General features: G+C 41.4%; 3 protein-coding genes across 4 annotated transcripts; 2 read left to right on the top strand and 1 right to left on the bottom strand.

Moving 5' to 3' along the window:
* Window positions 1–691: 691 nt before the first annotated feature.
* LOC117735119 (retinal cone rhodopsin-sensitive cGMP 3',5'-cyclic phosphodiesterase subunit gamma-like) lies at window positions 692–1,703 on the bottom strand. 2 transcript variants are annotated; one of them, XM_034539579.1, is made up of 3 exons: window positions 1,635–1,703; window positions 1,105–1,220; window positions 692–907 (listed from the first exon to the last, which is right to left on the bottom strand). In XM_034539579.1, the coding sequence occupies exons 2-3, from the start codon at window positions 1,206–1,208 to the stop codon at window positions 790–792; spliced, it is 222 nt and encodes a 73-aa protein (XP_034395470.1). In that variant the 5' UTR covers window positions 1,209–1,220; window positions 1,635–1,703; the 3' UTR covers window positions 692–789. The 2 variants fall into 2 exon arrangements, with proteins under 2 accessions (XP_034395470.1, XP_034395478.1); XM_034539587.1 differs by having other exon boundaries at window positions 1,490–1,655.
* A 7,708-nt stretch (window positions 1,704–9,411) lies between these two features.
* Window positions 9,412–13,904, top strand: LOC117736008 (endoplasmic reticulum resident protein 27). The gene is made up of 7 exons (XM_034540983.1): window positions 9,412–9,469; window positions 10,025–10,110; window positions 11,265–11,402; window positions 11,945–12,061; window positions 12,540–12,665; window positions 12,776–12,973; window positions 13,811–13,904. The coding sequence occupies exons 1-7, from the start codon at window positions 9,412–9,414 to the stop codon at window positions 13,850–13,852; spliced, it is 765 nt and encodes a 254-aa protein (XP_034396874.1). The 3' UTR covers window positions 13,853–13,904.
* A 4,349-nt stretch (window positions 13,905–18,253) lies between these two features.
* On the top strand, window positions 18,254–19,280 carry bglapl (bone gamma-carboxyglutamate (gla) protein, like). Its single transcript, XM_034540957.1, has 4 exons — window positions 18,254–18,314; window positions 18,413–18,808; window positions 18,921–19,017; window positions 19,178–19,280. Exons 1-4 carry the CDS (start codon window positions 18,254–18,256, stop codon window positions 19,278–19,280), a joined length of 657 nt encoding a protein of 218 aa, XP_034396848.1.
* The last annotated feature ends 3,243 nt before the right edge of the window (window positions 19,281–22,523 follow it).

Here is a 22,523-nt window from a genome sequence, read left to right as displayed (position 1 = left end):
CTTCTTTTCTCTTTTGCCCGCTGTCCTTGAGGGCAGATTTAAATGTTGTGTTATGCACAAATTATATTATTAAATGACAGTGAATCCAGAAAATAGGAAAAGACACAAGAGGCTAGCTGATTGTTTTGTTGTATGTGTGTAATGTTGAAACCATTGTAGACATCTGGGCATCATTTAATTCAGTTTATTTTGTATATTTTGTATAGCCCAAAATCACAATTTATAAAATGAAACTATCATGTGGAGTTGGTAATAGAAACGACACACAGACAGGTGGGAAATGTTAACATTCATTGTGTTATTTAATGGAATGTTTCCTTTCTCCTGAGAAAATACATAAATGATCTTGTTCCCCAAAGAGGGAAATGAATTTCTTCTGAAAATAAAATTTGACAGAACAAATACAGAACATGTATATCCTTGCATGTTGAATCGGCAGCATTGAGTTGGAACATCGGGATCACAATATTACCGTGATATCACAATAACCGGTATGAAACCCTCTTTCATATTACAAAATGTATACGCCAGTAGTTGCTTGATTTTTTATTTTCTTCCTCTGTGGAAACAGAGGAAGAAACAAGCTCAGGTTCAGAGCTGCTGACTCTCGTGAACGAGAACGATGGAGAGTTGATGGAAAGGCGAAGGGCAGAGAAAGTGCACGAGACGAGAGAAAGTGCTGGATCTCTTTTATTAATCGATATCTGCCTCGTACAAGTACAATATTTACAGCTGCACAGTCAAATACATTCGACTACATGAGGGGCATTACGGGGTGAGGGATGTGGACTAAACAATCCCGTATTTGGCCAGGTCGCCGAGCTCCATGTCCCCGAAGGCCTCCCACGGGCAGACCACCGTGATGTCTGTGCCCAGGCCCTCCATGCCGGGGATGTCGTCTCCGAATCTGAGTGCATGAGACAAAAGAAGATCTGATCAGTACAAACTGAGCGATACAAGTCTTGACTTGAAAGTAGGACTAAAGTCACAAACTAAAGTGTGTGTGTGTGTGTGTGTGTGTGTGTGTGTGTGTGTGTGTGTGTGTGTGTCTGTGTGTGTGTGTGTGTGCATGTGTGTGCGTGCGGGGTCTGAAATCCATCTCACCCCTTCTGGCCGGGTTTAGGCGCCTTGCTCTTGAAGGTGCGGGTCGTCCTCTGCTTGAACTTGGGAGGTGCCCTTCTGTCGGCGGGAGCTGCAACGTCTTCCATTTCGATTATTTACTGGAAAAAAGAACAAAATATATGAGATCAGTCTAGCGATAATCTCTCCATTTTTTTTTTTTAAAGCGGCGCCATCTCAGTAAAATAAAAGCTCGACAACATTCGGACATAACATCAAAGCATAAGATGTTCAGCATTGATAAAGAAAGTGTGTAAAAGTCCTCCTCCATCCAGTAAAGAGAGGGCGTGATCAAGAAATGGAGACTGGGCTTGTAGCAGCACCAACAAGAAGAACAATTCCTTTTGAAGTCACAGTAATAATGTCAGACCTCATTTCAGCTCCTTTTCATCCGTGATCCTCAGGAAGAAGAGAAGAAGCTGTGAAGCCACCTCTCCGTCGGCCATGTTCTCCTCTGGAGCGTTACACGTTATCAAAGCTGCACCAGAGCCGAGGACATGGCAGCTTCAACTCACCTTGTGTTGAAGTCTGAGTGGTTTCCTTCTGATGACTCTGGCTCTCTCCCTCCGGCCGTCCCTTTTTAAAGTCCTCCGAGTGACTAATCCCATCAGATGCTGTGCGATTGTTTCATGTGCTAACTTGACTCCGTCCTCCTCTGTGGCAGCTCAGCATGGAATAGACGAGGTATAAATACAGTACACGTGTACTTCAAGTTACCGTCGATCTCTCAACGTGCAAATTGATTCCCCGTCTGTCAGTCAGCCACACTCGACCCCTCACATCAGATTCATAGTACAAGGAACTACTTTTGTTTTGGTTCACAAAGGAATAATGTATTGATTGTACATGAACAATAACTGCAGGTGTAAAACAATGTCCTTTGTTTTCACTCTGTATTGATGATTATTGAGCATCTTCTGCTACTTTATACTTCTACATTTCACAGAGAAATATTGTCCTTTTTGCTACATTAATGTGACACGTGTAGCGACTCGCTACCTTTTACAATAAAGCACATGTGTTTATATGATATAATGCAGTATTATACTACTTATCTACCCAGTAGTATACACAGTATCTTAGCTTGGCTCCACATTGACCATTGACAAAATAATAGAAGTATTATATCTTTATATTATATATGACTTTAATAACATTTTGAAACACTTGTAATGGAGTAATTCTACTTTAGCTTCAGTAAATAATCCTAGTACTTCATCCACCACTTCAACGTCTAACAATAATACGTCTAAATGTCTGAAGGTATATGGAATATTCCAATTTGACTGCCATGAAAAAAAAAAAAGAAGCAATTTCCAAATATCACGGCAGCCCTATGACACAGAGCCCAGCAGGGATTGTAAAATACTACAGGTTGGGATGTATTTTCGATTTGTAAACAAACATGTGACCTGCCGCAACTGTCACGAAGACCTTTGAGCATGTGACATAAGATCAGGGAAGGCCCGAGTCCTGAGATCAATCACTTATGACCAGAAGCATTCAGTTCTTAATCCCTCTCCTCATACCTGGACGGTTACAGAGGGGCAAAAGTGAGACGTCTCACCACTGAACGCGCATCAATGTGACATGAGAAGACACGTGTGAGGGTCTAGTCAAGAACGAGCTTTAACAATACGCTGTTTCCATTTTCAAACTCAACCGTGAGCGCAATTCATTGTTGTGGAATAATTGTTTATTGTTGAACAATTATGTTAGATGCTCTTTTTTTTAAACATAGTAAAACATTTTTTCTAAAAATCAAATTCATCCAGCAAATCCAGTTTCCCCTCAGAAAGGCTCCATTATGTAACGCTGCAGACTTGTTCCCATGGCTCTGTCGAGGCCCCTCCCAGTCTGAGAGGGCAGAGGGGACGGAGGCTCGTCTTGTCTTCATTTAGCTGAATGAGACTGTGGGAACAGCTCTGCAGCGCTAAATAGACCTCATCGGCTCATAATCGTACACGGCTGTCTGCACACTTATTTTATATGTCAATTGCTTTTATCCATAAGTAGTGGCAATTACTGAAAATACTTACATTTTTAAATGTGTTGGATTCAACTTTGCAAATTATTCAAACACAGAAATCCCTCTCCATCTCTTTTTCCTCACATGAGAAAAGCAAACTCTAGGAAAGCCTGAAACGACCGCGCAGTATATATATGATACACAAAGGTCTTTTATGAATATAATATTTATTGATTGATGCTTTTAAAGGAGGCGTGAATGAAATGAAAACAGAACCCCTCATAATAACTCACTGTTTCTCCAACTTCAAACAAACAAAGATAACTTTCAGTAATTGCCAACTGCTTATGGATGACAGCAAAACAAACGTCGACGGGCGTTTCTGGGGGCTTAAAGACTGCTGCGTTATATCTTTCTTGGGTTAATTGTGTTGTAATCATCTTCAAAGGAGATCATCAACATGATGCAGAGCATTTAGAGCAACATTGTCTGGTTTGGTTATTTTAAAACGTGTTGGGTACCTGCTGTTAGGTTATCCTCTGGTGTATTTATACTCACTGGCTGTGGGATTAGACTTTGCAAAGTCACAGAAAGCCCATGCACGGCATTCATCTTGACTGAATCTCACTGTGTAGCTTGTTTTGAGTCCTGGGTTCCTCTAATCGCCTCTACTTTCAGCTTCTTCTTTATGATAGATTGAAGATAGATAGTCAAAACTCATTTGAAGCTGCTCTGGTACTTTATTTTATTAATTGTCCTGAGCCATGGACAAGTATATAGTTTATATATATATATATATATATATATATATATATATATATATATATATATATATAAATAGAGAGAGAATAGTCTGCTGTACCTTTTCTTTGAGACACACTGCACATGCACCACAAATAAGTATTTAAGGAAAAGCATTAGTAGTCGTTAGTTATGTACATACATAGCGACACACACACACACGCAAATCAAATGAACTACTCTGCTGGCTTCGGGTACACACAAAGCTCAGTGCAGAACCCAGAATACTTCAGGTGACGCCTGTCAGAGGTTCCCTCTCCACCTGGTTGTTAGCTCTAACGAGGAGGTGCAACCAGCTGGCAGCTCTAAGGCTGTAATAGGATTGGGATCCTGTTGACCCCAAAGCTGACTGCTAAAAGCGGACATGCACACAATCTGGGTGTTTTGCTAGCTGGTATATTATTTCATCTTAAAATAAGAGGTATAATTAACAGTAGAGTATGACATGAAAAGGTAAAGAAAAAAGGGTCACAGTATAGTTTGTAAAGAAAATCAAAAAGATCATAGTGTAGTATGTTGAAAGAAGACATAAAGTCAAGTTATTTTATTAAAAAAAAAAAAAAAAAAAAAAAATATATATATATATATATATATATATATATATATATATATATATAGTATGTTAAAGAGTATCAAAAGAGGCATTTAAAAGGTGTCTGTAAAAAAGAATCCTAATGTACCATATTTCATGAATAAAAATTATAGCATAGTTAGTTATATAGCAAAAAGTCATAAATATGTCTTTGTAGTTCGGCGTCATACTATATATATGTATATATATATATATATGTATATATATATATATATATATATATATATATATATATACATATATTACATACACATTTAAGTATAATGTGTCAAAAAGGCATACAAATGTCTTTTACATCAACAAACATCATATTATAGTACGTCATAGTACTACACTTGAACAAATGAAGGAAAGAGTCATAGTACACAGCTGTGATCATTAGTTATTTCAAGACACCGGACACAGACATGCCACAGGAGAATCCAGTGGTCACTTCTCGTGTCTTTACTGGTGGACGCACAGGCAAAGTCCTCAAAACACAAAACACTCAAAGCGTATTTGTTTTTTAAACACTCTGCACGTTTGATGAGAGAGTTGAAAGTGAACAGAAGGACTAAAAGGAACTTGTGTACGATGGCACCAGACCAGGAAGTGCTCATTCTTCTTCAAGGTTTGGATATTACTGGTTACAATGGTGACCTGTTCTGTGACCTTCCTCATGTCCTGACTCTGAGAGAACTGCGCATGTCGTTGTGTAACATCATTTCAGAATAGGGGGTTGGCAAAGCATTGGCCATATTTGAAAGGTGCCCTTATCCCTTATCCAAGCTGATGATATGGACCGTATGCCATTAAAACCCTGTTGGGATGGGTGATTAATGGACCCCTTCAAGGATGCAGAAGCCATCAGATGGGCTGCTCTGTCGCAGCTGTGCAGAGGACAGTGGTTGACAGATTGGAAGAGTTCCTCCTTCATCAGTACGCTCATGATTTTAACGAGAAAACCGCAGGTGAACAGGAGGAGACGTCCAGGTGGAAGGAGGGTCGTGGATCTGGTAGCTAGCTCAGTCCGGGAGTCAAGACGAGCAATGACAGATGAAGCTTCCATGTCAGACGGATGCTGCGGTGCTTCCCAAATAACCACAGTGTTGCTGGGCAACAACTCCGTGGACTTGAAAGGAGGTTTCTGAGAGACCAAGCCTATCACTGTGCAGAGCTTTCCTTGAGGATGTCATTAGCGAGGGATGTGCTGAGAAAGTCCCGCGACATCCGCCTAAGCAAACGGATGGCAAAGTGTGGAAGATTTCCCATGATGCAGTGCGCTATCCAAAGAAAGGAGCACCGTCGGCGGTGTTTGACGGTTGGGCCGAGTTCAAAGGAACGACTCTAAATAAACAACTGTTTCAAGCGCCCAATTTGACAAGAGTGTTGTTGGGAGTTCTTACGAGATTCAGACTGGAGCCAGTGGCAGTCATGACTGATATGAAGGCTACGCTCCATCACTCCAGGGATGCTGATGAACACACAGACTTTCTAAAGGTTCTTGTGGTGGTCAGAGGTTGACATAAATCAAGAACTGATGGAGTACCGCATGTCAGTTCATCCTTTTTGGCGCAGTCATTTCCCCAAAATGTGCGTGCGACGCCCTTTCGTCAGACAGCAGAAGGCACAGGCTTCCTGCTGAGGTGATAAACACAATGACACAGTGAAAGCATTGTCTATGGAGGAGGAGACTGAACCCATAAGAACCTCATGGCAATATGCAAAAAAAGAGGATTTACGCTCGACGAGGTGGACCAGCAGTAGATAGATAGATAGATATATACTTTATTAATCCCCAAGGGGAAATTTGTTGTCATAGTAGCGCCCAACACTTTCCAAATGGAATAAACTAAACACACAAAATAAAATAAAATAAAATATAAGAACAGGGATGACAGATATATACAAAAGAATTATATATATATAAAATATATATACACAATAGAATACAAATAACTGTAGTCCGTAAAGTGTTGCACGCCATTCGAGAGGAGTGGGCTTGAATTTGACGGAGACAAGTTGCCATCTGAGAGGCCTCTTGGCTTGCGAAGGGTGACATGTTCAAGTTCAGCAACCACACAGCAGACAGCAGGTATTTTGTCATATATTGTCATATGTCATAATGATCCTTTGTTGCCAACAAAACATCCGTTGACCCAGAACAGATGGATTGAGGAAGCGGAGGAGAAATGGCCAATTAACCGAGTGGATTCTGACCGTGTTGATGGCGATCCAGAGGTAAAGAGGGACAAATGCTGTTTAATGGCTTCTCAAATGCCAAAGTGGAGCATGAAATGCAGCAGATGAACGGTCCACGAGGTGGACAAAGTAAGTCTGCTGGTGCTCTCATGGGCGTAGAACCCGCCAAACTATAACATATGACTTATTTTTGTCCCACTGCACACATTCTTTTTTCTTTTTTTTATTTCTGTCCATCCTACTTTTATTTTACTCTTTCCTTTTTCATTTTTTTGCAACCATTCTCTAAGTTTGGTTTTGTGTCAGGAATGCTATAAACATCAATTTGACTTCAAAGCACATGTGTCAGCCCTCTTGTTGGTTGCCTTTGAAAATGCAACTAGAAAAAGAGAGTCTTAAAGCAGCGCTATGAAATACAACCTTAAAGGAGATACAGACAAGTGGACGCTATTTTGATCGGATTAAATTGAAAACACAGAGAAAATGTTTTCGCAATTACAAGGAACAGTGGAGTGAACAATGGAGAGCTTTATTTTACAGCCCTTAAACAGGACTTATGAACTAAACTGTGTATAATATAATATATTTAAATACACAAAGAAAGAACTATATTAATAATATATGTACACCATCTTTTGAAAAAGAAAAAGAAATTCAAATTTCCCAAAGTTATTTTTAGTACCTCGTTAGCTCGTTGTTCCTGCCTTGTTACTCAGTACTGTAGTTATTAAATTAAAAGGTTCTTGGTCATTTTTCCAATGTCATTTATTTCAAAGAAGACCAGGTTGTTGCCCCTCAAAGTCCCTTTCCTTACATAGACAGTACGTACCCAACAAGTATTCTATGGTTACCTTGTATACACTCAATAATACGCAGTCATCCGTGGGCTGTGATCTAAATCTGTATCTTTCACTGTGCTGTCACGCTCCTTTAAGAAGCTTTATTTGCTCTGGTCTTTTCCTGAGAAGAGTTGCAGTGTCACTATTACAGGCGTCACCTGTCGGATGTCACCATGCATTGACAGAAGGCGTTAACCTTTGACCTCGTTTGCAGTATTAGTGTTGCCCTTAAGCCCCATGTGAACAAACATCCTACCCAAGACCTGAAAATAAGACGAGACTCTTCACAGCTTTGTCTTTTTTGTTGTCAAGACGTTTGTTGGTGTTGTGGTATAATAAACATGTAATGAGTCTCTAACTCCCCAACTACATTTGTTTGTTTCATTACTGCTCTCATTAGTCTACTTGCACTGAACACATTAGGACATTTCTCTGGTAGAAAAAGCCTCAGGGGGCTATTGTCTTTTATAATAATCTTTTTCATCTTCAATATGTTTAGAATTATATGCCGAGTATTTGGATTTTATTGAGGCAAAAGAAAGAAGTTTACAGGGTTCACATCATGTTGTCCTCAAGAGTTCACTGTATTTTTATGCACCGAGCTGTTTTTCTTTGCTCTGCGGTCGAGCTTTCTTCACCTTGCCAGAACATTTTTAGCAGATTCCTCCGTCAATGGGAAAACTGTTTAAAAACACTGAGTGAAACGTCAAACTTCATATGAATTATCATTCTGGAGTTTAGTTTAATAATTGAATCGGTGCCGTTATAAATACATCTGCATTTCAGAGGCTTTTAGTTTGAACTAAAGGCCGGTAGCCTGTGGGCTTCTCTGTCTGACAAAGTGTTGTATTGTTCGTCTTGGCTGACGGTTTCAGATTGTAATAGTTGTTCCTCTATTATTATGCGTGGTATTAATCAATACTAGATCTTTCTTTAAAATACTTTGCAGCCATGATACTCGCTTGCCGAGGTAGTGTGCACTTAATCCACTCATACAAAATCCTGGTGAACACACTAATAGTTTTAAAATCTAGTATTGCTAATTATTGAAATGTCACATTTACACACATTGTGCGGTTATTTTTGTAAAAAACTTAAAGTTGTCCCGTTCTGATTAAACTTGTTCCTGAGCTGTTTAATAATACTTTAGATATCTTGGCTTACACTCACTGAATGTCGGAAATTAAATTATTTATATAGATAATATAATAAATCGGTTTTATATTGCACACTTTCCAATGTACTCGAAGACGCTTCGCAATATAAAAAAAAGTAAAATCAAGGTAAAACATCTAGTTTCACGCCTGGATTTGTTGTGGTAACAGCGACTCCTCAAGAAACAGGGAGATGGCGTCTCCGAATACACAACTTCAAACAGCGTTCAGCGAGCGCGGATCGGCTGGGATCTGTGGCCCTCCTGTGGCGAATGCACCCAAATGCAGTCCGGTCACGCCGGCCTCCTCGCTCTGCAGCGTATTAACCAGGCTGCTCCGTCAGCAGAGCCTCACACACACACACAACACAACACAATTAATTTATGTAGCGCAACACATGTTGACAGCGAAGTTGCTCGGAAGCTGCTTCTAAGTAATGAGAAGCAACAAAAAAAAGGTCAGAGGTCGGCTGCACCGACCTCGACCTCAGATTGCCAGCACGCCACAGCGCGGACACGCCTCACCTGTCCCCTGTCACGCGGTGACACGTGGGCCAAACGTCCCAGCACCCCCACGGGGACCAACGACACCTGGCTGGTTCTCATGAAAGGCTCCAATCGCGTCCCGGGGAGGTCGCAGCGGCCGCGGCTGGCTGCCATGTGGCGGTGACACGACTCCTCGCACACAGTCCAGCGGCTGCAAAGTCTTTCGGGTCATTCTCTCTGCTTTGTTCTCTTCGCCTGCCACCCTGAAAACATGCTGATCACTCTGTTTCTCTCCCTCCTGGTGGCGTCCGGCGTTGCCGCAGAGAAAGGTAAATTGATTTAAGTACACGGAGTCTTCATGATCGTATTCTCGAGTGCTTTTCTCTGCTTTCAGTGCGGGAAAAAAAAAAAATCAATCTCTGCTAATATACATTTTGTAGAGCTTCTTCTTGTCATCAACCAACCATCAAATATTGTCTAATTGTGTACGGTTTGTGTAAGATCAATACACCCCGAAGGACTCCTTATCATGTTGGTGATCCCCGGCCTTCACCTCGACCACGAGGTGGACATTTCCGGATGGATTGCCATGAACAGACATTAATGGTCGCCACATGATGAATCTTACCTTGACTTTGGTGATCCCCTGACTCACGTATCTAATGAAGTATCTCAACATCTACTTGATGGACTGCCACATAATATTGTCTCGATGTCCCAGACACTGAATCCCACTGCGGTGATCTCCTGACTTTTATTTCAGTGACACTCTGAGGTTCACATTTGGGGTTTTGAAAGAAGACTCGTAATGCTGTCGAGACGAGGACCGGGACTGTGAGGCGCGAAATATGTCGAATTGTGCATCTCGTGTCTTTCTGTCCCAGACAGTGCCCTTCCCAGACTGACCGACACCAAAGCTGTGGAGGCCTTCGTCGACTCTGCTGATGTGGTGGTCATCGGATTCCTTGAGGTCAGACATGAAAATTGCATTTAGAGAAAAAAAAAAAAATCTTTTAAATGAGCCCACAGAGGGAGGGGGGTCCATTTGACGGCTGGGTTTATTATGCCAACAGTCATGCGGCGAGGAGCAACACGCTATCAGACCAATTAGCGGAGTGTGAGACTGTGAGGGCTCCAAGATTACAGCATTTGTTTGCACCCTGGTGTTTGGGATGCTGTTGTCACGGCTAGATTTGGAAGGAGAATAGATTTCCTGCGGCCACACCTTTGGCAGCGCTGGTGCTATGAGGACGGAGAGAGTGGCTCGACCGTCCCACAGAGCCGAGCCCTTTGGCCACACTCTGCGTGTGCGGGGGAAGATGGCGGGCCACTGGACAGGAAATACATGAGGACTTGTGGGATTGGCCCGCTTGTAAACAAACGTGGGGAGAAGGTTCATGAGAGGAGAACAATGGAGGAGAGAGCACATGAGGATAAGGCATAGTTGGACCGTGAGGCTGAAGGCAAAAAGAGACCAAAATATTGGTGCTGTGACTCACTGGGAAGGAACACATATTACAGGCTGCAAAATGATCAAATGGACTGCAAGAGCTTATGCAACGCTGGCTCAGAATAGACGTGATTCACCTTCCTTTGAGTCAGCCCCCATACTCCCGGTATATTCCTTTGTTTCTCCATTTCTTAATCTTTCAATGCCTGAGTCACTTTTTTTTCTTCTTCAAATTCACATATTCTTGTTAGAAAGAGGATTAGCTGCAGGAGCCAGTTTTTGGAAGGTTCCGGTAGATGACGACCGCTTATTAAAGATACGATTGATCCCTCGACTTCCAGTAAAAAGTACATTTTCCTGTAAAAAGAGATGGAGTAAACGTATGAAGTAGCACAGAATGGAAACACTGATTTTGATACCGCATATCCACACATATATCTCAGAGAGCCTGCCTGAATGTTTCCTCCCTGCCGATGGATCAAGGCACTTTTCCCTCTCTTCAAATGAAAAATGTGCCCGTTTATTCCAAAGCAGGTTGCACATGAGTTACGATACAAGTATAATGATCCAAAAATGTCACTGCAAAGTGTGCAATGATGACAGAAAAGCAACACATGATTTGAAGATGGCAGGATGTAAATGAGATGTAACTCTGTCTTCGTGTCATGTCCCAGGGAGAGGAGAGTCACGGCTATCAGGAACTTGTTTCAGCTGCAAAGCAAGTTGACTCCGTCCCGGTGGCCCTCTGCACCGCGAAGGAGGTGTGGGCCGACTACGCCCTCTCCTCAGACACCATCACCCTTTTCAGAAAGGTATTCTGCACCACCCGTCGTCTTCATCAATGACACGTGTGACGGCAGGTCTCAGGATTGGGACCTGACGACGACTTAAATACACGTGTCATAACACTTTTCCTTTTCAGGTGAATTCTGCACGTGTCCTTCACATTAAAGAACGTGTTGTACAGCATTTCTCATTCATTCAGTGTTAGTCCAAGATCAGGCTGAATTAAACCGTTAGCCACCACAGAACACCACCACCACCACATAGAGCCCCACATAGATTGCTCTTATCTGTGGGTTTCCTCGCTCTTGACCTACAGAGCAAAGCCAATGAGAGAGATTAGCGCCATCTACAGGATGAACCGTGTCATAGCGCGTAAACTGTCTTTCCGGCACATTGATTCAGGGGTCGTGTCATGAATGTTAGCGATTATGAAATGTCTCAATAAATGAAATGGGTGTCTGTTTTTACCCAACTTATTTTATTGTATGCCTCTGACACGTATTTTCCAGTCCCGTGCAGCCTACATCAGTTTGATGATGATGATGATGATGTGTGTCATGTGATCCAGGCGGATAACCACCAGGAGAACCTCGTTATTGCCACAGTCAAGAAGTTAGAAGCTGACGGTCTTGTAAACTTCATCACCATCAATGAGGTTCGATACATCACAGAGTACAACCAAGTGGTAGGTCCACCTCATCATCCACTATCTGTTAAATGTGTTCTGTCTGTCTTAATTCCTGTCATTTAACCCCTAAAACCGTACTTAAGAATATATATGTTATGTGAAAAATCTCAATAGGCAGCAGAATGTCTCCTGTCAGTGTTATTATATATCATATTTGAGATTATTATTCCTTATGTGTCTGTGCAAGCAGCATTTGCCAATGATTACCAACGTTTTAGTTTTTTTAAATAGTTTTTTTGAATAGTTTTTAATAGTTAGTTGATATACTGTTGGGTAGTTATTCCTTGACAAAGTATAATTTTAAAAAGTCAGATCTGTTCTAAAAAATAACTACATACATTTATAAAAGTACAACATTTCCCTCTGAAATGTATATCCGGTGAGAGGAAGGAGGTCATGGGTGGCCCTTCACAATAAAACCCTCACTCTTTGTATATACTGTACAGTATACTGTATACATCGTGTGTCTCCTCAGACCGCAGTGGGCCTGTTCAATTCGGAGGTGAAGACACACCTCCTGCTCTTTGCCAGCCGGGGGGGTAAAGAATACACTGAGCTGAAGGAGCGACTGGGAGCACTGGCCCCAGACTTCACAGGCAAGGTGAGAATATTCAAATGATTTAGTTTCAAATTCTGGAGAGATATATTTCTATTCAATTGCAGTAGAAGTTACATTTCTGTGTGAATTGAGTCATAACAACCGTGTTCCAGTTCTTGTTTGTGCTGATTAACGGAGCAGAGAAGTCCAACTCCCGGTCACTGGGCTACTTCGGCCTCAAGTCTGGGGACCTCCCACGAGTCGGCCTATATGAGGGTGACTCCGACATGAAGTGGCTGCTGCCCCCCGGGGAGATCTCCACTGAGCGTGTGCGGGAGTTCTGCCAGTCCTTCTTACGAGGGGAACTGAAGGTGAGCTACGGCTGTGGCTTACCGAAAGGGAATCACGACCTGGCATGAACAAACTGGCATGAAAAACATTGAAGCCATATATGAAGTTAAAATGATAATACAAATAATGAGAGCATTTAAATAGGTATAATATCTGATATAAATCAGTTTGTGATGCACAATGCAGTTCAAGGCAGGGGATTAACGGATAAGGATTTCCCCTTTAGAGGACAGACAGTTGTTATTTAAAATACCCTCTCCAGTATTCCCTAAATGTTTCGGTATACAATTATCAACAACCAGCTCAAATCACCAAAAACACAAACAATTTGAATCTTGAGGCTGCCGTGTTCTGCTTTTCTCTCTGGCTCCATCACGGTTACTTTGTTTACACGTTTTATTTTTAAGTGATTATTGCTCGCATCACTACGCAATGACTGTAACTTCCCTGGACCTGAGACTAAACTTTTCAAATGTGGTTTAAGAATTTAAGTCAAGCACATTTTTATTTACATCGCCCCAAAATGACAAATTGGCCTCAAGGGTCTTTACAGTCTGTACAGCTTACGACGCCCTCGATATTTAACCCTTTGTGTGTTCCTCTTTCTCTCTCCTGTCAAATCGTTACAATTGTATATTCTTCTGAAACTGAGTTATTTACAATCCCTGACTGATATAACTAGAAGTGATGCAGAGCCAAGATGGATTAAGCTCCATCCCATAACACTGATGACCTAAATGACTGCATTTCTCAGAGCTTTCCTCTGATCGTAAAGTGCGTCTACATTAAATGCACGTGTGGTAAACTAGTGTCACTATTCACTCTCTCCTGTGTTATCACTCGTTTATGTTTTTCAGGAGGTGAAGCAGGCAGGAGCCGAGGCCAAAACGGAGCTCTAGGACTCCTAATCAGATGTAAATGAATTGGTGTGTGTTAAATAAAAAAGATTGAATGGGAAAAAAAGGGGATCATCTGATTCTTTCTTCTGTGAAACTACTATAGCTGTGTGTGCATGTGTGTGTGTGTGTGTGTGTGTGTGTGTTAGAGCGTAATCTCTCCCCTCTGACACAAAAGAAACTATGCAAAGTCAACATCTGCATGTGTGTGTGTTTGTCATGTGTCCCCATATGTGTGTGTGTGTGTGTGTGTGTGTGTGTTTGTGTTATGTTTTGTCTGTTTACGCGAGTGTGAGCCCGTCTGCGGTCTGGTCAGCGGGCCACATGCTACTGGCCACACATCGCAGAGACCTGGTGGAGTTTGTGAGTCCGTCCACTAATGTTATCGTCAGGACCACAACACACCGACCTCAGGGAGACTGACACGTGGCGGGCCCGTCTGGACCAACGTGTTGACGTATTTAGCAGTAACAGCTCTGTAAAAGCAAAGCAGACAAAAGGGGAAATGTTTGTGCTCGTCCCAGAAATGTGCCCTCAAGCAAGAAGGGAATTTCAAGGCCCAGACTCGGGACCAGTGTGATTACTGGTGTTGTATTGCCGAGCGGATGCATCCGGCGGAAAGCCGCGCAGGTATGGAGCCAAATCCAGGACAATCTGAATGTATTCAAAATAAGTTTCTTTTTAGTTGAAAATATAACATCTGCTACTGAAAAAATGACAAAATATATTTTATTAATTAAAAAAAACTGAAATTAATCAAAATGATATTGAACCCAACTAAACTTTTCATATTTTTATTTTGAATACAAGTTCAAGACCAAAACTTGAATTGTCAGGTCCAAATGCCCTGCCGGGGCAACCTGGACATGAAGCCCCCAGGTTATTAAATGTGGTGTATGACTGGTGGTTTAGGAGCATATTGTTTCTGTCATTTTAATAAATAAGGAATAGAAGTAAGGATCTTCAGATAATAACAATTGCTCTAATGTTCATGTTATTTTCAAAAACTAGATTTTTAAATGTATTTCTTTTGGATTAGCTGGAAAGTTGCAATTTAAGAATTGTTAACTTTATACAATACATAATATATTTATACAATAAAATTGTTTTTCTAAACTATATAATTCCTTACTACTAATTTACTTTGTGTGTTTCTCATTCCCAGAACCAATGGACACAATCAGCGCGCACCAAGGGCACAGCTAGCGGATTAGAAAAACTGACCCCACCTTTAATGAAACAGTGTAATCAATTAAAAATAACTATCTGACTGTGAAACACTGACAGGAAACATTTTATGCACAATCAGTACCTTTCGGCCAGCTTTGAAGTACATTTTTGCTTACTTATACATTCAGTAAGGGAGGTTCTGTAGGCGGGACTTTTACCTGTGGTGGAGTATTTTCACAGTGCGGTATTTCTACTTTTACTAAAATGAAGGATCTCAATACTTCTCCCACCACTGGTGAGAAGCCTTTCTTTAATGACATGTCCCATGTTGTTAAACATCTCTCTAGTCCTCCATCTCCTGCTCTGGTAACTGGTATTATTTCCAAAATAAATAAAAATGATGTCATGGGCTGCTGTCTTTTATCCGTCCATGAGGTCATCCTGATGCATTTGACAGACAATAACAATTCTGTATTGTAGTAGGTTACAGTATGTAGTTCATTATTAAATAGCGGTGTTATGTCAAGTCATGAGCATCCACTCACTGAGGTGACGGTTTAAAACGAAGCGTCTAAATGACCGCCTGCAACTGGTCATTTAAAGGTTGTTTGTTGCAATATGATCATGTATTGTGCTGGTGGAGTAAAACTGGCAGGGACCAAAGACAAAAGAAAGGACTTTACAATGAAGATTATTTAACATTAAATAACTTTAACCTGCTGTTAACACTGATCCCTCTTTCGATATCTAAGTGGTGTGTTAACGTGGAGTCACAGTTATTGGTGGTGGGATTTGTTTATTGAAAAGCGGCCATCTCCAGATGTGTCATCTTAAGGTCAATAAAGAACCTATAGATATACTTAAAGGATGGGAAGTAAAAGAACATTATAATAACCCTCCAGCGTTCTATAAACACACACACACACACACACATGCACGCACGCACGCACGCACGCACACGCACACACACACACACACACACACACACACACACACAGATACACAGATACACAAACTGTAAACCAATGAGAGTAATGCACGTGAGAAAAAGAAAATAACAGAAGAAAAAAATATATCTAATAATAAATACAAATATATATAAGAAGACATAATATTATTTAAAGACAAAAACAAATATAATATATATGATGCAATAAAATATTTTAAATTATTAATTTAAATTTAAATGAGAGCCATAGCACATTCTTATAAAAAGTTTAGGTTTAAAGACATTCAAAAACAGTTTCAGTCTCTCTCTCCGATCCTCAGACAGGCTTGGGGCAAGACTCATGCCCCCGGAAGATGAACTTCAGAGGAAGTCAATTTAAAATCCCATCACAACCTGACAGGGAACCAATGTAGCAACTTTTTTTCTCTGGGCCTTGTCAGTAAACACGGTATTATTTTTGACCAGAGAGGATACCGCATCACCTGATATAGAAGAAGATGAGACTGATATTTGTTTTATCACACAGCGTGTGTACCTGTGCATGTTCGTATAATGCCGGACAAACAGGAAAAGTGAGCATTACTCATTCCCTAAATGAAGTGATTTTAAAGCCAAGACGCAACAACAACAACAACAACAACAACAACAACAACAACAAAGGTCAGAAACGCACCAGACACTGCATTTCCTGCCTATTCAGGGCTGCTGTGGCAATTGTTTTCTCATGTGTCTCCCCCCAAGCACTAAGACGCAACCACAAAAATGGACACTGGACGAGACATTGAAATTACACGGCACACGGTCCAAGACAAATCCCTGACACCAGGAATAACGCTGGAAACGCCAAGGACACCAAGGTCACCCTGCAGCAGCACTGAACTCCTCAGAACGTATATGGGATGGATGGAGCAGTTTGGGTTCCCGCTGGGGTATATATATACACACACATGAAGTGATATGTGCATAAACCTTTGGCTACTCAGTATTTAAGTTGCAACGTTGTTTAGGACCAAGCTGCAAACTCAAATTACAATATTTTTTTTTGTCATAAAACCACGGCTGAAGCCACACTTCAACTGTATTGCACAAACAGAAAGCTGCATCCAAACCCGCATGCATAATGTTGTTCATCCAACACATGGGGGCTGCTTATATTTAGCCGTATATCTGCTGAAATACATGCCATGTATTGGTGCCACTGGCTGGCGTCGGTAAACCGTGGCCGTGCCTCATATGCATCTGGCATAGGAGCTTGACCCAGATGCATCTGTAAATAGTGACTGACTGCGGTTCTGGTGGGACTCTGCAACACTCTAATTAAGCTCTGTCGCATAGCGAGGCTCACTGCTGTCCCGTGTCACTCGATTAGTAGCCTGTGGTCGGCCCAGGCTATAGTTTGGGGTTTGTGTGGGTGGAGCGGAGCAATGGCACAACTGGCAGACCTCATGTTGAAGAATCAACCCTGCAGCGGGTCTCCCTGATTAAAATCCAATCACATTTGAAGGGGTATTTTAGAGAAATCAGTAACACCACTGGTTTTGGACTTTCAGGGGGTTTGTTGCATTATTTATACTCCGGTGATGAGGGGCGAGGATTGGAAGGGAATTCAAACGGGGAATTTACAGGATTGGGAAAACACGTCGAGTATAAAAATTGATTTGGTTTGACCTCAGGGTGTGATTGACAGGGAACGAAAGCATTTTGTTGGAGAAAATATGAGAAAAGTACTGTACCCAGAAGCCAGAGGGAGAAGCTATTTTAAAATGCAAATTGAGTTATTCAATTTGACATTAATCTGTGGGACATGATCTCTTTAGAATTAAAGAACTCATATGTCTGAGTGTGTATATTTGCATGTGTGCATGTGCAGAAGGGTTAGACGAACCCTGAGGTTAGTCCGGCTTTCATCATGTCACTCCGTTTGTCTTGGGTCGGCTTTATCGTCACATCAAGGCTACAAAGCAGGTGTATGTTTACAGAACATTGCACCGTACGTACAGTTGAATGCCTGGAATGTTTGTGGCCGTGTACGTTTCTGCGCGGGTGAACGGGTTTGTCGCACTGCCAGGCCCGCGTGGGTGTGAAGGGGAGCTTTCCTGACAAGTGGAAGCGGAAACGTTGACATTCGATTCCCCGGCCAATCAGAGGTCTGAGAAAGGAGGTGGACTTCAGTATATATTGACCTTGAATTGGGGGAAAGAAGCAGAGCAAAGCCATCGAAGGAAAGAAGAGCGCACAGTCAAGAAAGCAACTTTTCTCCAGCGTGAAACCAACTACGAGGCACCATGAAGACTCTGATTCTCCTCTCCATCTGTGCCCTTCTGTCCGTGTGCTGGTCCATGGGAGGTAAGGACGAACTCATCCCATCTGTGATTTCTGTTATTTGGAACTATGTAGGCGCCTACAGTGTCTCTACAAAAGTGTTATTTTCTGTGATTCCCCAGCTGTTGAGCCAGAGGTTGTCGTGGACCCCGCCGCTGCACCCGCCGACCTCGCTGACCTCGCTGACCCCGCTGACAGCGCTGACACCGCTGACCCCGCCGACCTCGCTGACCCTGCTGACACCGCTGATCCCGCTGACCCTGCCGCCGACGCCCCCGATTCATCCTCCGAATCCAACTCTTCCTCAGACTCTTCCGCATCTGACTCCAACTCCAGCTCCGACTCGTCTTCCTCCTCCTCGTCCTCCTCCTCCTCAGAATCTTCCGAATCGTCTTCCTCTGAGTCCTCCTCCTCTGAGTCCAACTCCTCAGCATCCGACTCCTCCGACTCCTCCGTCTCCGATTCTTCCTCCTCTTCTTCATCCTCCTCTTCTTCATCCGAGTCAGCCAGCGAAGAGGGTACGCAACATTTTTCTTTTCCAGATACAATCCTTGCATGGTTTCTGAATTTTGATTGTTAAACAAGAAAAATATTGAAAAAAGGTTGATTTTGTGATGCTCGTCCACGCAGCGTCTCCGGTGGTCATGAAGAGAGACCTGGCTGCTGTTCTCCTGAGGAGGAGAAGAGCTGCCCCAGCAGGATACCTCACCCCCTTGCAGCTGGAAAGGTACAGTTATTTACTCTGTTCCTTGCTGCAAAGTTCCTACCTACGGTCAAATGACCATTTTACATGTTAGTCGGGTGTACAAAAACAAAACAAGCCAGAACTCAGAAGTCTGGGAGATTGTGCAGCCCTTCTAACCTCCTTCCTCTCCTCTCCTCTGCAGCCTGAGTGAGGCGTGTGAGCTGGTCATTGGCTGCGACGAGATGGCCGAGACCGCAGGCATCGTCGCCGCATATGTGGCCTACTACGGACCCGTCCCCTTCTAAGATGAAGACACCAGAACAGTGCAGCAACTCCCCTGAATCCAGACACGGAGCAGATCAATCCCAAAAAAAAAAAAAAAAAAGGAAAAAGGTTATGTTATGATGCTAGATTTGAGGATCTTTATAAAGGCACAAGTGACCGGCTTTAATGGTTGTGTATGAAGAGTCCTCTTCCAGGCTTTCAGAGAGAGGCACATGGAAACACAAGCCTGTGAAGTATGTAGTTACCCACACGAGATTATATTATGCTCTACGTCCGCAGTGTAATGCAATGAATGGTGCTACAAGTGAAGATGTATGTTAATGTATTGCTGTTTGTTTACGTTGTGCTCAAGCGTTACTTCAACTAGAAGTAGTAGTTTTGGTAAGTAGTGGATATAGTAATGAGGTACTGTAGTTTTAGTAGGAGTGTATTGGTAGTGGTAGTGTACAGTGTGTGTAGAATGCACATCAGTTATCTGTAAGGACTGTAACCACAAATTGTCTCTAGGTTTGAAAAATAATAAATTATTTTGTTTTGTCGAATTGTTGGTCTTGCCCTCGATGACTAAAATGTTTTGATGGGATGCTGATGTAAAGAATGACATCATACGGGTGATCATCCCCTTCTACGAGTGACACCTTCCACATACAAGTAGTCATGAAATCCATTATTATTGTAAAAAATATTGATTATAGCTGCTTTAATGATGATTTAGATATATTCTGCAGAGGATTAGCATTAGATTATCTCTCGTACACAATACAAGTGGCTTCATCATCAGCCAACGCGAGCCAGTGCTCCAGTCAGCATTCATGCTGTTCTCACATTTGCCACTAGAGGTCAGAGTTGGTCAGTCAAACAGGCCAGGGATTAATCTCGTGTTCAATTGGAATACATGACAACACTCTGACAGAATAATATATTATATCAATCAAATCAAACTCCCAACAGAAATAATTAGACACATTATACCAACAATTTTACAGATTTCCCCTTTGAAACTTAGAAGTAAATTATGGATCAGAAATCCTTTCGGTGCATCCACAGCTTGAAAGAAATAATCAGAAAATGTGATTAAGTTAAAGAGGAACACACAACAACATGATTGCTTATTAATAGAAGGGATTCTAATAAGAAGTAATTCTGCAGAGAGAAAAAACAAACAAAAGGCCTCACTCTTTCGGTACATTTCGTTCTTCAAAGAGATGTTGGAGATTTCAAAATATTATGCCTCAAAAGATGCCAAGGCATGAAAAACAATTACGGGAAGAGATAAGATAAAGAGTGTGTGCGCTCATTATTAGGCGTGCCCTCTGCTCATTTACAGAGATGGAGGGACACGCTGTGTGGGTGCACTTAGTTCAGCCCAGATTAGATTAGCTAGTTATAAGAAGTGTGAGGAGATTTCTGCATTACTAAATTAATACAGTTCTCACGTGAAGAAAAGCTACCCGGCGGAGCAACGTTGTGCTAATAGATAATCCAGTCAGAGGGAAGAGTAAAGAAACAATGTGGAAAAAAACATCTGATCTGACACTAGCGACATTACTATTAATGTATAATTATTATGTTTATTAACGATGTGGACTGACTATCCCAACATACCTCAAATCAAATAGAAAAATACTGTCATAAGTAAAAGTCCTACATTCATTAAGTAAAAGTACATAAGTATTACTGGGAACATGTTATTGCTGCAGCTGTGGAGCTGGTTAATTTATACCTTCTACACTACAGTTAGTTATTCTAGTGGTTCCCAGCATAGGGATCGGCCCCCTCCGAAGGGTCACAAGATAAATCCAGAGGGTCCAGAGATGATTAATGTGAGATGAAGGTCTTTCAAATATTTGCTTCTCTGAAATAATGTATACTTGTACCTCTTTGTTCCATGAACAGTTATTTGAATGAAACCATGTGAGAAGTTGAGAGGAGGAAATGTCTTGGAGGACTAAAAACGTAAAGACATTTAAATTTTTTTTACAGAAGTCCCAAGCTAACGAGGTCGTGTTTTAATGTATGATGTTGGGTGTGACCTCAAAAGGTGCTCGATTACAGTACTTGAGTAAATGTACATATTCAGTCAACCATGTGTCTCGTGGTTCTCTGTGCGCCCTCGATTTTGACATATTGATAATCTATCTCATGTAGTTTGCAGTATAGCAGTCAGCACAACAGCTTCCTGGATACGGGCTGGGTTTCCAGCCAAGATACCTAAAAAAAACCTTTAAAACTCTGTGAATATTGTTGATAAAAACGTTTATGATACTTTGAGATAAGGAGCATGTTTGTCACGCTGAACTGTATACTCAACTTTTTATCATCAAAATTCTTCATTCCCAACATGCTTTACTGTAGATAAAACTGTCAGGAGAGCAATAAATAGTTCCTTATCATATCCATTATACAGGGTTAAATATTGGCTCACAAGGGAAACTTTAAAACGATGACTCGCTCCTAAAGAAAAAAAGATAGTCAATCTTTAAATAAGGTTTAATTTTGAATTATTTTATTTCTAAATCATCATGATGGAGAAAAAAATATCCAACATCAAAAGTCAAAAACAATTAGTTAGATGCACATTCATCTATTTCCAAACTACATATTCCTTGACTACAATTCTCCGTCTCAATTAAGAAATATTTTGTGTCAGCAAATAAATCTGCAGAATATCTTCCATCGGCTGTCATACAAAGTTTATTTCTGCAGCACACCTTTGAGCACACATACAAGTTTTCAATCACGCATGCATTAAACAAGGTGGAGATTTATGAAACGTATGCATCTCTTCAAAAGGGCTGGTTAACCTGTTTAAGCACATAAAAGACCCATTTTTGTAAAATTGGGTCGTGATGGTTTGTCTTTTTTTAAAAGTGGTTCCTCAGAAACTGTTCCACTGAGTATTCATGCACAAAGACCATGGCATCCTCAGGAGTTTCTCATTTTAACAACATAGAATATAATACAACCTTTATGCTCTCTGTTCCCTATGAATGCTAGTTATTGACTTTGTTCAGCAATAGTTTACGCATACATTTAAATTCCAGTATTTTAGTAATCTCATGAGATCAAATCCAATATTATATCTGGAACATTTTAAATGGTGATTTATTCTTTTATGCTATCAAAGTGGCACGTTATTCAGCCTAATACAGCGAAAGTTAGAAACTCAAATACTACAGGATAAAGTAATATTCTCTTTTTTTGTACTTATTGTCCACAAACTTCCTGATTATTCCTCCTCGGCTTGGACCTCTTCTTATGAG

This window comes from Cyclopterus lumpus, chromosome 1, assembly GCF_009769545.1.
Source record: "Cyclopterus lumpus isolate fCycLum1 chromosome 1, fCycLum1.pri, whole genome shotgun sequence".
NCBI classification, from domain to species: domain Eukaryota; kingdom Metazoa; phylum Chordata; class Actinopteri; order Perciformes; family Cyclopteridae; genus Cyclopterus; species Cyclopterus lumpus.
This window is presented reverse-complemented; position numbering and strand designations above follow the sequence as displayed.